This window comes from Leptosomus discolor, chromosome 7 (genome assembly GCF_034619465.1).
Source record: "Leptosomus discolor isolate bLepDis1 chromosome 7, bLepDis1.hap2, whole genome shotgun sequence".
Classification (NCBI taxonomy): domain Eukaryota; kingdom Metazoa; phylum Chordata; class Aves; order Leptosomiformes; family Leptosomidae; genus Leptosomus; species Leptosomus discolor.
The window spans coordinates 8,475,056-8,492,592 of NC_141397.1; the positions used below are offsets into that span (position 1 = coordinate 8,475,056).

Here is a 17,537-nt window from a genome sequence, read left to right on the forward strand (position 1 = left end):
ACGCTTTCAAACCAAAGCCTGAGCACAGTCCTCTTGCTGCTTCTGTGGGTTTTTTTCTTTCTTTCTTTTTTTCCCTTCTTTCGTTTCCTTGTCTTCTATTTTTCTCTGGCACCGCTGCTGCTGCTGCATCAGCACTAACCACCACAACTATCAGAGAGCCAAATGCAGCGAACTGAGGCAGAGCCCCAGTTTCTCACCCTGAATAGGGTCTCACGCTCCCTCTCCCACAAACTTCAACAGAGCAACTTGGGGACTAGAGTGTTACACCGCATGAGCTAAAGCAGGCAGGCGGGTTGATGTACAGGCTCCTAAAAATAATGCCACAGTAAAAAAGATTTCACAAGGGGGAGCTCAAAACCCAGCAAACCGCCCAGGTAACACGGACAGGGTGGGCATTCGGGGAGGGCTGGAGCCAGAGGAAGAACTGCAGTAACACAAGCAGCAAATTGTACCCGGTTTGTGTTCCTACACTGCAAGAAGGAGCCCACCGCAGCTAGTATCCTCATCTGAACAGTTTTGGTCTGTTTGCACAAAAGAGTTATTTACAATATGTGCAGTCACATCTACAGAAGAACATAGGAAATTTTTACTCCATGGCCAGCAAGAGTTTATTTTTTTTTCTTTTTACTGGGTAAAAAGAAGATTTTTTTTTCTTAAAAAAAAAAAAAAGTCATATAATATTTGATAATAACAAAGTACAAGCAAATACATTTCTGAAACATCTGTTTCCTTTACAATAGATCTATACAGTATTTCACAGATGGGAAAACCGAACGCATTCTACAGATTCCCCCCCAGACTACTTGTTAAAGCTGCTTTTTTTCCATCCCTTTAAACCAGAGATAACACAATGATGAAGAGCATGCTACTTCAGTATTCCCACATTTCAGTAAAGGAGCATTTTCTTGGTAGTCTTCCTCATGTGGAAAACAGACAATAGAGATGAGCAAGCAATGCCATGTATCCTCCCTGCTCTGTAAAGGGACTGTAACTGTGAGTCAGTGTACAAACATGTGCCAGCCAGAGCAGCCACACTGCACATCGCCTGTGGCATTCACTGGGTTATTTCAGGGCAACTCCTTAGCACTGAAAACCAGAGCCGTGGTGATGGTGGTGCTTAGATGTAGGTCAGCTGCAGGCAAGAGTTTAGAAATGCTGCCTCGGTACATGCCCAGAAGTAGTACTTTTAGCTACATGTAAATTGGCTCGGGGAGCGGTGTGAGGGACAGAAGCAGTAAAGGGACCCTGACGCCGAGAGCCCCATGTGTATGCAGGTAATTACACTGGTACCCAGTAAGGTGTACCCTTCTGCCCTTCAAAAATGAGAAGTGTGTGCAAGCTAGGTGAAACTTTACCTGCTGAAAGCGTATTTCCAGGAGGTGAGCCAGGAATGTAGGTAGATCTAGGCATTGCCTCTGAACAGACACCAAGGAGGCTGTAATCCAAGCAGAAAACAAAGCTCCTGCTACAATAATTTATGACACGTTAACTGCAGGAGCTGGAACTGTATCTGAGATAACTGAAAAGGAAGAAAATAACGCATTTTCAGTGTACAAACAATTGGGTCCACAAACTGCAACCAAAGCAGATTGGCTCCTACAGTGTGTTTCAGAAAGCAGATTCTTAAGGGGCCGTAACAGCGTGAACTGTTTACTGCTGACCTCCACGTCACGCCGCGCTCTTGAGTCTCATCCGGCGCGCTGTCTTTTTGTACTCCCATGCTTGGTTGTCAACACTTGTCTCAAATAAGATGCTCCAGTGGAGTCAGGGGAGCTGCACAGATTGCACAGTATTTTTGGCAACATACTTGGGCAGCCTTGAATTAGTGAGGTACGCGCTGAGGTGAACCGAGAATCAAGCCCCTTGCGGCATGTTGCTTGCTGAAATGTCTTGCTGCTGTGACATGATTCCTTTCATTCTAATACTGGCAGAATCTGCATTGAAAGATACACTGGACCAAACAATATTTTCACAGAAACCAAGCTCCTGAGCTCAAAGGATGCTGCTCCACTCCCTCCCGTCCTGGTGACCAGTGGGGATGGCACCAAGCTTGCCCTGCAACTCCGTGAGCAGCTCCTTTGCTGGCTCCTGCCTGATTTTCCTGTGCATGTTGTGTGAGCTACTGATAAAACTCAGTAAACTGTTCTTATATAGGGAAGCAACATGCTTGGCATAAACATTCACTTAATTCAAAGTGCTGCAGTTACACGGTTATATGAAGCTGTGTACGCTCACGCTCGCGGTTCTATCCTGTGAGAAAGCTCAAACAGAGCTTGCTGGTTGTCGATGACATGCAGGTGATGGATGTATGGCTTCAGCTCGTGATGCTCTTTCGAAGGAACTTCATTGCCTGCAAAAGAGGAGAAAGGGGATGGATCAGAAAGCCATGCCTTGCCTGCTTCTCTGTCCTGCATGTCACACGAAGTCCCTGGTGTGCCAAGCTGTCAGGTGCTAGACAGTCACAGGGAAGAGGGCCAGCGATCCAAAGGACTTGCTGTTTACGTGCAATGCAGGAGGTAACAGCTAGATACAGAAGAAGGGAGAAGAAAGAAAGCAGCCAGCAATGCTAGGCAGCCAGCACGCACAAAAGAGGGACGAGTGGATGGCAAGAAGCTGACTCTTCCCAAGTGGAAGATTTACTCCTGCTGGCCCGACAGGCAGGCCGTCCCCTGTAAGGGTGGTTCAACGTTTCCTTTGTGCCGCTCTGGCAGCACAACAGGACCTTGAGCAGGGGTGGGCGACCCAGCCTGTAACTCTTAAACAATTTTAACACAAGTACACAAGACAGCAGGCCCCAGATAATTTCCTTCAGAGCAGGTGAAAGGTGACAGCGCAGCAGACGGATATGAAAGCTCTTCAAAGCTGTTCTGACAGGCCCTCCGCGTTTTGATCTGTTATGCTTTTGATTCCTGCTCTAGTAACAGAGACGAGAGTCATGCTGCCATTTCATGGGCGTTTACAGGGCAGAAGGAATTAGCCGTGTACCGGACAATCTGAAGGGTGGCTTGAGCAGCAGATGTTTTCTGTTACCAGCTTTCCGCCCGCCACTGGTGTGTGGGAACTCGCCGCCTGTGACACCCTCCAGCGCGGCTGGTGACCAGCAGAAGTGGAAAAGGAAAAGCTAAGCCCACGGCCACTAGCCCCATCAAGACAGGCAGAGAAAGCACAGAGATCTGTTTCCCACACGCTGCCGACTGCTGACAGACAAGGAAGGTTGGAGAGCTCCATTCTAGTCCACGTCCTCAAGGAATTTTTAAGAACATTACCATAAATTAAAAAAGAAAGCCCCTCAAAATTCCCTGAACCAATCAGCTTAACTCCCACGCTCCCTCCCTCTCCTTTGTTTCATTATCATCCTTTTCTCCACGCTCTCCAGCTACACAAGAAGCTTTCCAGGAACCGGCCATCCCACTTGTTCCTGAGGAGCGCTGCGTGATGCCGTGTAGGTGACGTGGGATGTCAACACAGCCAGCTCTGCGCGTGGCTGCTAACGGGGCTCCCGGGCAGCTCTTTTTAGGAGCTATTTCTGAGCAGCTCTCAAACTTGAGAAATGTGGGAGAGAACAGGACAACGTGATAAATTCGTGTCGGGATACAGAGATGACCTTTTCGTTCTGAGCGAATAGGATCCCAGCAGCTGTGCTGAACGTACTGAGAAACATTTGTATTTCTCAGTAACACCCAAAATGGCAAAAGCTTGAATTATGTTATTTTCTCAGGCTGCTTTGCCTGGTTTTGGAAATGCTATTGTTTGTTTTCAGGATTTAGGATACAAAAGTGTTATTTCCATTAAAAAGGCATTTCAGTCTTGCTTGGAACCTGATCAGTTTCTAATCCAGAAAGACTTTGACCTGCAAGCTCAATACACATGATACAGTTCATAAACATTAATAATATTCCTTGCTTAGTTTTGTTTGAGTTCTTTCGTACAGTGAGATGCCTGCTGCTCTTAGGCCAATCTGGGAATTGACACAGTAGAAAGATTCACATTCCTGAGAGCAAAATAAGCCCACTAGAAAAGGAAACTGTCCATAAAGTCTCAATAAATATTCAGTGAATTCATTTCATGCTTAAAAGAATTTAAGGGAAAAAAAAAAAAAAAAAAAGTGCCTACAGGGATGTCTGTATAAGCTGCTTTTTAAATGCCAGCTTTACAATAAATCAAGTCTGTGGTAAAATAAAATAACAATCACATACTTCAAACTACCAGATTATATGATAAATCTCAGGTATTAACCTTGGATTTATGTTGCAACACATACAAAACCACTTGGAAAAAAAAAAAAGGCAAAAATGAGATGAAAAATTTGCAGAGAAGCTGCAAAAAAAATAATTTACATCATTAAAAAGAACAATGCTACATTTCATAATGCCAAATAAGAGACATTCTAACTTACAGAGGCATGGTTTTGATTAATCAATATTTCCTTCAGTATCTGGTTTAACAGAATAAAAGCAAAAGGCACATCCTTCTCACTCTCATATACATCTCTCTCAAAATAACACAAGAACCATAATGCTGAGCTGCCTTTGTTTAAAAAGAAAAAAGACTGTACATACACACGGTAATCCTATAGAACAAATGTTCAGCAAAGCCCTTAACAGTACCTATTATTCTCCAAGGTACATGTATTTATACACAAAATTATTATTCTTTTTGTCAGAGTCCATGCTGACAGCTGCTGAAAATTCAGCTGGAAAAAAAAGAAACGATTCAGATTCTTTTTTCCCCAAGGCTGCAGCATGGTTCTGAACTTCTCTTTGGAAAAGTGGTTTTAGTAGCCTTGATAAATGATATGTTTAGTGGGTTTGGCTTAAAAACTAACCACTTTCTAAACACAGTGTGGTGTTTGTCCCCTTCCTGTGTTTAACCTCTTTGCAGAGAATGAGAAACGCTGAGAAGGAGAAAACCAAGGTCTCTCCTCCGTGAGCAGCAGAACAAAGCGACCTGGGGTCTTCTGGCACGGTCCCTGAGGGTTGGATTCTCTGGTGGCTAATAAGGTGAAAACAACAAAAAAAAAGTCTTTTGTGCAGCTGAGGCATTCGTGACCATTCCATCAGCGTAGACCCCCCAGTGTCTAAAGCAGGCAGAGCTCTATTTGCAGCCTTTCCCTAGCAGAGGTACTAACCCAACCCCCTCTTTTCCACCTAGTCAACTACTTTCATGAAACCCACAGGGTCTTAGTATCTTCCAGACTTCTGCCATTTCGTGAAATGTCCTTAAGAACCCAAACTAAGAAAACAATTGCTCTTGGTGAAAAGCCAAGTGAAAAGCTGTGGTGATGAACACCACCTCTTAGCTACTGGAAGCCAAGACAGCTGCGAATCCCCTACCAGCACACAGACTAGCAGGAGACAGAGGTAACTCGGTGATAGCTGGGAAAGCGAGAACCAGCACCATGCATCAGAGGCCTTCATTATTAAGGGCAGCTGGCACAGATCTTACACAGTATTCTGAAGAGGCGGTAATTTTTGCAAGAAAATAACTTGTGAGAAATTTGGAAGCTGTTTCTGCAAACATTTTGTAAAGTAAAACTTCATCCAACCGTGGTTACTGCTGTGTTGCCCTTCCAACAATGCCGCCTCCTCTTGCCAACTGGTTCAATAATTGTCGACCACATTTTGCTGCTGTAGAAAACCTGACCAAGTGGAAAGAAAGCAGGAAAAACCCCAAATCCCCAAAGCTGTACAAAGTCAAAATAAGTAGCAAATTTTGGCTACTCACCAAACTGGTTATTTCTGCAGTGTCTCAGTGACCGAACAGTATCTGCAATCATGTGCTGCAAAGACAAGATATAAAACATCAGTGCGAAAATCTGCAGATGGATTCTGTCATTAGAAAAGCCGGAAAAAAATCTCCTTGCTCAACACTATACAGCAAAAAGCAACTGTAGTAAGGAAAAATTCAGGAAACAGGGTTAGTCTAGAGGGTCCTTATTGATACCACACAGATGAAATGAGAACTCCCCAAGACCCCATGGAAAGCGCTAATGAAAAATGGCCAAACAATTGCTTATTTTTGTTCCTGTGACTTTTGTGAAACTGAAATCCTACAGCAGGGAAGTCCTGTGGACTGGGTGGGTGCTTCTGGGTTCAACCCCCAGCTTTAGTGGATTCTCTATCAGTCAGTGGTGTGCCCATTCTCACGGGATGTCACCCATAAACTTCTTGAGGCATTACTGGTTTTTTTTTTTTTCTTCATTTGACTTCTGTGGCAACTCTTCACCAAATCTAGTAACCAATTTAAGCAAATTGCAGGAATGATATAATAGCTCATGCAAACAGCTGATGCTCTTCTCACATCTCCCTCAAAAATAATCGGAGGTGAAAAGGACTAACTGTCTTCAGCATAGTATGCTTAAGACCAGAACAATGCAGAACTGCTCATCTCTCAAGACCCTGGGAGTGGCTTACAAGGCTCTGCCACAGAATAGGTTACCACAAGAGCACGTTTAATGGAAACTTCATATTCCTTTCATCAGTGAGTCAAAAATAATTCTTCTTGTTACCCGCTGTGCTACATTTGCCAGGAAACCATGCAGTCTCTCACGTTGACATCCTTGCATGGATTGTAATGAAGTTGTAACAAGATGATCTAGATTTCATGATCAATAGCATGAGTACTGGGAGAGCTACAACTTCCACCAGAGCTGCTGCTGTGATGTTTTCCAGCTGACACCCTTTGCTTTTGGCTTTTGGAAGTAAGAGAGACCCCACTATCACACACAATTGTCATTCTTTGCTGTTTCTCCTTTGCTGTCAATCAGTGTAGGGGTCCACCCCAAGACTGGCTTCTGAAGGCAATGCTCTGGTAATGGAAGAACCTCTTTGTGTTACACTCTCTTAAAGCAGAGCCCCAAATCTCCCAGCTTTAGTAGCCTAATTAGGCATTTCTCTCTGTCCATTCTCAGCTCTCTGGGATCCAATTGTAATACAGAAAATCAGCCGACTCATCTGCAAAGCAAATGCAATTTCCTGTTTAAACAGGTGCTTGCATGCCGTTAGTGTGAGAGTAACACACAGTTCCTGTGGCCTTTCAGCCACCTAGGATCATTAGCACTCTGTAACTGAGGACAGCAGAAACTCAGGCTTGGGAGTTGCAGATATTCGGGGGTTGAGGGCTGAGAACCTTCAGCAGCATGTACACAGTCCTTATAGCTGAAGGCACTAGGTAAGAAGGTGTTGTCTAAAACGGTAATGGCCATTGACCTGTATTAGAGTTTGCTGGAGTGTGGCTAAGACATGTCATTGCTAAGTTACGGGTGATAGCTGACTGGAGAAAAAAAAACCCTGAAGAAGCCACATTTCAGTGAAGCAGCTCAGTAAATACCATGGAAATGCCTTGAGACACAACAGTATAAGACCGTATTTTCATTTATTCCTTCAGATTTTGTTGAGGAAGCGTGTATGGTACTAAATATCAATCTAACACTATTCTAGACTAGAGTTTACCTAACACGGAGTTAAATAAACCACTGCAATTCCTTCAACTTTTGCTAAAACTAGGTAACATTCCTGAGACAAAAGATCGTTTCATTTTCTTCTCTTTGCAAATTCTCTTCTTTATATTTTGAATTAACTTTGTCTTCACTGCAATCACGTCATGTCACATCAAGTTCAGTCACGGTAGGATTGTTGAGGCCACGATGGTCTGAGAATATAAAAGAAGCAGGGATTGTAGGGAGAGAGAATATATTTTATTAAACCAACTGATATAGTTCGAAAAAGCAATGGTTCAGACTGACAAGTCCTCCTTCAGGTGAGATGTTTAATGCAGAAATTAAATATTTCAAAATACTGATCCAACTGGAGACATGAGAAACCATCTTTGCTTTGAAATTCATAAGTAGAAATTCTATGCATTTACATGGCAGTGAGTAAGTTCCTTCCCCAAAGCAGTAATCTGCTATGGTAGAATAATTCTTTTCTTCTTTTTCTGCAACAGCAAATTTGCAGGTGAGGTCCAGCGGCTTGATCTAAACCGAAGAGTCAATGTCAATCTTAATTTTTCTCAGCAGAGGCCCGCAAGTGCTCCGCACAGTACAGAACACCAGGGATGACGTTCTTCCTTGGGACAGAGCCCTTCTAATTAGAAAAGAGACATGAACTGATGCATATGTGATCCTGCGTGACGCATCTTGTTAGTAGGTTCATGCCCACTGACTAAATACCTTAGCATCCAAACGAACCCGTGTAATACATGTACTGCCTGAGTTTCCACTACGCTCATATTTAAATCTCTCCTAAGCCCCCTCTTCCTAAGCTGGCGCTATTGCCTTCATTCATATGTACGCGAGGCTCCCTGAGACAGTTCCTAAGGGCGTGATCTGACTCATAATTTGGAGGAAGTGTCAGTTTGAACAACCCTCACCCCACCACCATCACCTCAGACTCTCCCCCCCTGCTATTTAAAATGCCCATTATCCATTTGCACGGAAAAGGTGAAATCCCGGCTCACTGAAGTCAATTAGCAAAGCTCCAACTGCCTCTGGAGACACAACGGTGACAGAAAGGACAGGCAGTCTTACCCGGCAAGCCCAGCATACATTAAACATACACATGATTAAACAACAAACAAACAAACAAACTAACAAGGTCTGGCTAAGACTGGAACAAGAATCAGATCCTAGGTATTCACTAAATAAATATATGGGCCAGTGGGGGGATTTTAGTAACAATTATTGTGCATCAAGGGCTAGTTTAATTTACATGTTAATTGGATGGACTTCCAAGAGGCAATGAAGAAGAACATGCTAATGAGTTTTATGCAAACACCTAAAGGTCAAACAGTTAATGGACTTGGGACAAGAAAACCTTTCATTAAATGCAAATGTTCTTGTAAACTCTGCAACAAGAAGAGGTACAGAAATCAAATAGAGAACACAAAAAGAGGAGCTCAGGTTCAAAAGTCAAAGTCGACATCTGCTTGCAAGCTGAATGACAACGTACATTATGATAGGATGTAAAAGTAAGTTCAACATCTGGTTCATGAATAACTCCATGGTTGCAGGTTCATTCTCAAACAAGTGTAAACACATGGAGAAAATAGGTGCGAACAATTCACCAGGCACAGCCATCTGGACTAACAGTCCCATGGCACATCTAGAGCAATTGGGAAGAAAATTTTGGTTTCTTGATCAAATACTCCAGGACAACAACAACAACAACAAAAATATCGAAGTTTCTCCACTCCACCACTGTTCAGATATATAAACTGTGGCTTTCAGTGCTATGAAAATGTGATCAACAAAGAAATGAAATATGCAAATTAGAGAAATCAAACCTCTGTCAGGAATGCCATGCCAGAGTAGATGCCATATGATTTCTAGAGTAGATGTGGCCAAAGATACAATGTCAGTAAGGGCCCTTCTACATAACAGTTAGCATAGTGGTGTTTACAGTCTGTTTAACTCATGTTTCAGGCACTATTTTCTTCATCATCTAACCCAGATCAAAAATTTTACTTTCATTTAAGATCCCCAGAATTAGCATACCAGTAGCAAGTGATAAACTAGAGAAATCTTTTCTTTAGTGCCCTGAGAAAAAAGAAGGAAACATAATTCAGAGAAAGCTAAAGCAGGAGAGCTTAATTGAGGAGAAATAGCCCACGAGGTGGTGCAAAGGCATAATTCTCTCTGGGAAAAAAAAATAGGTGGATGCTGGCCATTACTGGCTTAGCCATTTTACACAGAAGTGGGGGAGGAAGGAGAGAGAAGAGAGAGGAGCAGAGGAAAGGGGCAGGAGAGATGGACTGTTGGCTCTTTTATCTTGTTTCCTCTTTTTTTACCCACTTTTTTCTTCCCAATTCAGCCAGAAGAAAACCTTTTAGTCTTACAAGATAAGGAAGGGAAAGGGAAGACGAGAAGGTGAATTGCTTTGAAAAAGAGGAAGAACAAAATTAGCTTACCAGCTTTTCAAAATTAACAAGGTTATCCAGAAAAGTTTTATTTCCTTCGTGGATGAATGTTACATCTGGAAAAAAAAAAAAAAAAAAAAAGGAAAAAATTATTTTTCATGGCTTTGTTGCTTAATACAAAGAAATAAAATGACTAAACAGCAACAAAAAGCAAAAAAGAGGAAAGCATCCCACTAAGGATTGACACAATACCTTTTAACAGTGGAACAAAAGCCTGGTATAATGATGACATGCAGAGACTATGAGATAACAACACTATGTACACATCATAACAAGAGGATTTTCACGTGGCAGCACGGATTTCTTACTAGACCTAATCTGTGTTACTTCTGGGGTGCATAGAGGACAGCTGGGAGCAGGAGGGGGCATCCAGGGGGATGGCCCTGCCTGGCACGCCAGCTCTCCACATCCTGCAGTGCCGATCCGGCCACACTGCCCATGGCTGGGCCCAGGCTGGGGCTGGCCAGTCCCTGAGCCCAGATCTCCACTGGGGCAGAGCTACCAGACACTGGAGTCGGCTCTGACACCCCTTCATCTTTTTCTGGGGGGCACGATGATTCTGAAGTCCTCCCCAGAGACACGGACCACAGCAGTGGCCAGCTAGGGAGGTTAAACCCAAGCCACCAAACTGAAGTTCAAAGCCTTGAAATATGCAATATAGCTAGGAAAAAAAACCACTTTTATGCAGTGGTGTTGGAGAGAATTTGCAAAGGCAAGAAAAAGGTCAGTGAGAGGAAAAGGAAAAGGTCTATATTTGGCTCCAGGAAGGGAACTGAACACAGTGTAATGAACCAGAGCACGGGGAATAGCAGGCGAAACAAATGTTGCTAAGTTAAGATTACAATTAAGGCAGTAGCTTGAGGTCATTTTCTCCATTTTTCTAATGCACATTAAGACACAAAGTTGAGACCTATCTTGGTCATGAAGTACCAAGGACATGGATAGTTTCCCCATGGAGACTGAAGCTCTCACTCCGATAGTGCATCCTCTGGGTTACTGAAAATAACTAGCAGAAGCACCACCACCGTGCCCCCTCTATCAGCTCTCTTCTGGATGTGCGGGTACCCAGGAGTACCAGAAGGCAGCACTCTTATAATGAGACAGCACCCCAAAGCCATTACTTCTTAAAAGCCACAGCAGATTCTGCCAGTTAAAGGGCACCATCTCCCTCTCAGCAGAGGTGCCAACCTCCACCCCACCAGTCTAACTGTGCATCTCAGCATTCCTCCTGTGCTCAGCTCTAGGACTCCCTCTGATGCCCACTTGGTACACCTAGTTTCAGGGGATTTTAGGATTGGGAACCTGCAACTGATGCTGGGGCTGCTTTGTCACCCCCCCCATCGCCTTCACACTCCCCCAAAACCTGATTTATATCCTTAATTTCAAAGCCTCGCTCTGTGCCCGAGGGGCATTTTGTAATTGCTAGAATGGAAATGTTAATGGGTTCATAGGCTGGTGGAAACCGGCGGCTGGGACTCATTAGGCAGAGGTGTGCATGAGGGGTGATGGGGAGAGAGCTCCCGTGCCCCCCGGGGCGGCTGGGGTCTGCCTGGGGCAGGCAGGACACCAGCCCGGGCACAGCAGGTCCATCTGGCACTTCTGAGCAAGCGGGGCAAGCACGGCACACACTGGGGATGCCTCCAGCACCTCCCTGCCCCTGGGCAGGATCCTAAAAATGAGGGGGAAAGGAGGCAGCAGGACCCTCTACACCTTCTCTGCTGGGCTGCTTTGGGGCACCCAGGGAAAGGACACGGCTTCAGGACACCAGCACTACTTGTCTCTGTATCAATGCAGCTAAAAACTGTGGGTCGTGTCTAATGAAGAACTTCTGCTGGAAGCAGAAATTTCCACACAGCTTAAGTCAATGACAGCAATGCGTGTATCTCCGAGGGTGGAAGGAACAGAAATTTGCTTTGCGGCCAACAACTAAGAGTCTAGATAAATTCAGCGGAGCAGAAAATTGCATCTGAGCTAGGTTGTAAGGGTACATCACAGTATTTTATTACACATTTGAAAAATCTGCCTGATTTTCAAAAGCTGTGTCTGTGTGCTGTAAGAGAGCTCTGCGTTTAAATTTAATTAACTTTAAAAGGACACACTAAAGTTATTTTTCATACTTAAAGAAATATTATTAATTATTTTCATTTTTTTCTTGAAACCACTTTCGTTCCACTTGTGCTGAAACACAGTATTCTGTTGAGTTACTAATGATTTCTGTGTTATCCATCCTGATTTTATTGGTCTAGGAAATAACGTTAATAAAAAACATGTTTGACGTGGAATAAAGTCCTACGTACTGTGCAATACTTTGGGAATTACCAACCTTGGCAACATCTCCTCATCGATCACTATGCTGAAGGGAATTACTGTACTAATTTTCAAAGTCTCCTTGCTATCTCCAATACATTTGAGAGACATGAATGCTGCTTATGTACATGCCCTTATACACTGTATTGCAGCACTGACAAACATCACTGCTGTAAGTTACTTGTTTATGTTTGCTGCCTTTGTTTGCAGGCAAGACGTACTGCAGAACACTTAAAAAATACTGATTTTGAAGTCTTGATAATTGTATCCATCTGAATTAATGCAAACTCCTTTGATGTGTGCAAAGAGGGGAAGTGCCTGATGGCTCCCAAACTGTCACCGACTGATCCGGAGAACTGTCTTCAAACATTTTAAACTCGCAGCAGCAGCAGGTTGGAACAAACAGCCTAAAGAGAACACTTTGGGAATACAGGAATAATCAAATGAATTTGCCATGTTCAAAGACCAGGCAATTAATAATTAACGACTCCAGGACAATGGAATATTTGAAATACCTGCTACTTAATTAGCTGCCCAGCTCACTGTGTTAAGCAAGTAGTAATATTTTACTTTAATAGATTTTTTAAAAATAATTCATTTAATAGTAAGACTTTTCTCTCTTTCAGACCTATAAGAGACTTGAAAATCCCTTCTCCTCAGGACAGATAGGGCAGGTTTTGCCTTCAGGGTGACACCAAGCAGGTTCACCCCGGCGAGGCAGGGCAAGCATCTCAGGACAGGCACCTCAGAGCAGCGGCATGGCCAAGGTCCCGCGCAGGAGCTTGCAAGGCCTCGCTTCTCCCCTGAAGAGGATGTGGCCAAAGCAATGGTAACACTGCTCTATCCACACCTGACGGGAAGGGACTGAAGTTTCAAAACCTGCGTGAAAATGGCCATCTTCGCCCTGTCTTAAAAGGCAGCTCTTTATTATGGAGACCAAGTGCCACCTGTAGATACCACTACACCTGCCCCATACTTATTGTAAGGCCACCTGAAGGAAAAAATCACCTTACACTTGTTTTAATTAATCAAAACAAAGAGCAGCCAAGCTTTAACGTTACCTTTCAGAAGTAAGGGCATGAAGGGGATTTTCGGAGATTTCATTTTCTTGAATGCATCTCTGTAAGCTTTGTGATTCAGAGAAGGGTCCTACAAAACCATGTGGGTAATAGAGAGAAAAATCAATAGGCTATAAAAAGAGCAATTCGAAATCCATTATGGGCTTATGATCTGAACATGATTTAGATGCAAAAGGTTTCTTTGGGAAACGAAGTAGATAAAGGTTTTCTAAGCTTGGTGACTTACTAAACTGAACAGGAAACGTAAACAGTGAAAGGAACAAAAGCAATTACGTTCCCCTAGATGAAGCGGTGCTAACATGGGAGTAAGAGGCAGAACAGATTCACTGGGACTGCCCTGTAATTTCCCCGCAAATTTCTATTAGCAAAATCTCTTCAGCTTACTATCTAGCACAAAATGTATCCCAGATATTGCTGATTAATTTCTTCTTAAAAAAAAACAAAACAACAAACCAACACCAAACAGCAATGACCCAAAAAAAAAAAAAAATTCAACAAAACCTGCTCTCAGATCAACGAAGCATATTGGAAATGTTCAAAGAAAATAAGAAAGTAGGTTTCAGTGGTGTTGTTTAACTAATTCAAAGAGTCATCTCAATTTCCCACATAAACATTAACGTTTTTGTACACCAGCTCACCACAATCTCGAAAACACATTAATCTATAAAGGACTCTAAGCACAGAAGCGTGACAGCCCTTGAAGGCTGGATCTCATGTTCGCTGCACCAGGCAGTGATCTCGCCACGCACCCACTTCCACGACAGCCAAAGGAAACACTTGTTTATTCAGCTTTGATAATGGTGACAAAAGACCCTTAGCCTCGGATTTTTTTTTTTTTTTTTTTTTTTCCCCAAACTTCAGCTGTCCTCCTTTTCTCCTGATCAGCAGCACGTTGCTTTGGATAAAGGCTGATTAACCACCAGAGCAAAGGAACAGCTTCCACGCTGATGCTGAGGAACCCACACCACATTCGCCTCTCTCTGCCCTTCCTCCAGCTGTCAAGAACACAGCCCTGTTCCTTTTCGTGTTTGGAGACCACCTCTGAGCTCCGGAGGGCTACATGGCCTTTGGCAAATCACGGATCTGACATGACAGGTTTGAGCTCCAGACAATGACAGGCAGCCTCCCCACATAAATTAGGAAGAAGGAAGGCAGGTAGAGACAAGCGATGACATTCTGCTGTCAACACTGTACTTACCGTCAAGCTTTCAAGTTCAGTGAAAAGTTTCTTGAACTTCCCAGGAATTTTCTGAAGTGAGGAAAACACAGGAGAGAAAAAAAAAAAAAAAAGTTGATTTAAGCAGAAAAATGCTGAGGCATTTCTTTCCCTGAGACTGCCGTGGGTGAAGTGTCTGCTGGAAGTGCCAACAGGCAGTTAACCTCCGCTCCTCAGCTCCAAGGGCCCTAATTACAGACCATGTTCAGTGCGATGCCAGTGAGGCACCAGACCCTGCAGCCTCACCTTGGGGACCTCCATCCTTCTTTTATGAAAACTGCTTGTTAGCAGCTGGTTTTATTTTCTTCCCCAGCTTCCACGTCTGCTGCATTTTCCTTAATATGCGTATCAAGTTAGAAGCGGTAACACAGGCTGAGAATTCAGGTATGTGATCACATCCAGGTTAACTCACTTGTTATAATCAATCTTCCCCTAAAACATGGGTTCTAGAAATTAACAGGCATCATGCTCACTGCTGTTTGATACCCCGAAAGAGCTTCTTCCTTAAGAAACAATTACTCCATCTCTGGCATCTCATCCTAATCCCACAGGGAGGTGCACAAAGCACTTTCCAAGGGAGCTCAGGCACAAACTACCTTCTTGGCCCACATGCTAACACTGCTCTGCTCCGCAAGCATCCGCTTCCTTTATCTCTAAGATGCTTTAATGGATTCACCTCATTACACTCAAAGCAATCGTTCCACAGTTTGAATTTTGCTGCTGGTATTTCACACTTGAAGAACGGTGTGTGGACCTTAAAGCCTGTCTATTTTTTCCAACCATACTAGTTAGTCTAGTAAAAGATACCCCCTTTTAGTACAAACCCTGTCTTGTCTTTGTCCTTAGACCCTGACAGCCACAGTGATACTATCAAGAGAAAAGAGATTTAGAACAATTAAGTGGATGTGCTGCATGATTAAACTGCTAAAATAACTGAATATGGAATTGCAATTGCATATTTTTTAGTATCTTCAATCAGGGAAAGCGAGGCTCATTAAAACACTGCATACTGTAGAAAAAAAGTAGAAGAATATGCTTGGGAACATACTACTTGTTTAAGAATTCAAGCGCAGAGCCAATATAATTCAGTGTCTAAATGGTTGCTTAAATTTAGGTGGTTTCATTTACATGTGTAAGTAATTATAATTAATTTATAAACATTGCTCTACTTCTTCTAGAAGTCACATTACTAATGCAAATAACCTTCTGCTTTTGAAATTTCCAGTGCAGTAAAGTTTTACACATTAAAAAAAATATGCATGTGATTTCATAAATATTTTACACACAGAAACGTGACATATTTACAACGATATGTATGCAGATGCACTCCTTGTTCCGACAAGCAATATATTCTCCTCTTCCTGAGAGAAGTCCATCAGCAGCGCATGATCTCCAGAGGTCTCACCACACAGCAGAGTTCTGTGTGTTTCCGCGCAGGAGAGATCTACACCATTGCCCCCGGGGGCCTTTGATACAATACTGAGCGCCCTCCACTCTCCTACCAAAGCCCAGAGAAATGGGGTGAAGGCAACCCATAAAAGCAGGCAAGGGCAAATGACACTGACACACTCAGTGATGTTTCCATACGCATGATTTCAGCTAAGGGGGAAGACTTTGCTCTGGAGAGCATTAGATAGGTTTGTAAGTCCCTGATGGCCGTTTGGTTTCAGCTGTTGGTTCTCAAGAGTACCTCCAAGGCAGACCACAGCCGTTCTCTCTCACTTTGTATTAGAGATTGGTATTTTTTGACTACTGCCTGCCTGGTGTTTTTTGAGTACTGCCCGCTTATAGTGTTGGGGGTGTGGGGGAAGGGTAAAGCTTCACCCCATCACATTTAAATTACTCCTTCCCCAAGTTTTGGTTCACCAGCAGATATAGCAAACTTGCAGATACCACCACTTAATAGTTTACTTGGACGGAAAAAAAATTCCACAACGTAAACACAGATCCCAGTGGGACCCTCCTCTAAACATCCCATGCCCTGTCTAGCAACTGGTAGCTCCTTTAGCAGATAATCTCTGTTCTCCACTATGCTCCTTATTCATGGCCCATTTCCTAACTCTGTTTTCAAGAGGAGAAGCTGCAAACGAGATGATAAAGGAGAATTAAAGAGAGTTTATTTCTACTTTGTTGGGTTTTTTTAAACGAAATTATTCCATAATAAGGTATTGCTTGTTTGGAGCCACCTTTATAAGACTTCCTATTCTGAGATCTACTTAAAATGCTAGGATAATTTACCTGACTTTTTTTTTTTTTAGAAGGTAAGATCTCCTTGCTTTGTTCTTATTTAAAAGCTCTGGAAGGACATATTTAGTTTTATTTGAATAGCTGTATATCTAAAGTTTCAGGTCACAGACAAGTTTCTCTACTGACACCCACTTCATGTTTGATTTCAGCACGAAAACCCAGTAATTAGAAAGAAACTAGTATACAATCTTTGTGAGAAATGGTTTCGACAGGGTCTAAAAGATAGAGATGCGTCTTACCTCCCACGTCTGAGACAGCCGGCTGACAGATGCAGTGTTGAGACCCATAACAATAGCAAAGAATGAATTCAGATTTCTTTGGGCTTTACAGCTGTAGAATAAAAATATGAATGCTGTATTCTGATTTTTTGTACTCAGAATCAGAGATAAATGGAATGTACAGGTATCCTAGGTTACTGAGTCCCATTTCAACTCTCAGCACTAACATACAATCAACTTCCACATAATGAACTCATTAAATGTCCTCTCATGGCCACCTGCAGTCTAGGTGATGGGGTATCTAAGAAGTTTTTTAGCAAACGTTCCACTGTCTCATCAACCCTGTTGTTGGCAGGTTATTTTTTTCCCTTTGCTGTCAAAAGTAATTTTCCCTTTTCAGTGTTCAAGTTACTCTCAGCTGTCCTTTACCATACAGAATAATTCCTTGACCTCTATTCTGTTGTATTATAAATATATTCATCCCCTTCATCTCTTCTGTAAATTGTACGCCACTGGCTCCTTCAATTTCTCTTTGTGGCCACAGCCTGCAATCTA

At 43.0% G+C, this 17,537-nt stretch overlaps 1 protein-coding gene across 1 annotated transcript in view; it reads right to left on the minus strand.

Annotated features, from left to right (window-relative positions):
• Positions 1–2,231: 2,231 nt before the first annotated feature.
• The window catches only part of RAPGEF5 (Rap guanine nucleotide exchange factor 5), a 157,686-nt gene continuing 142,380 nt past the window's right edge, over positions 2,232–17,537 (minus strand). The window contains exons 21-26 of the mRNA XM_086468129.1: positions 17,004–17,094; positions 14,500–14,550; positions 13,284–13,371; positions 9,907–9,971; positions 5,725–5,779; positions 2,232–2,350 (exon numbers count right to left, since the gene is read on the minus strand). Of these exons, the coding sequence (XP_086324255.1) occupies positions 2,232–2,350; positions 5,725–5,779; positions 9,907–9,971; positions 13,284–13,371; positions 14,500–14,550; positions 17,004–17,094 (469 nt within the window). The remainder of the gene's footprint in view (positions 2,351–5,724; positions 5,780–9,906; positions 9,972–13,283; positions 13,372–14,499; positions 14,551–17,003; positions 17,095–17,537) is intronic.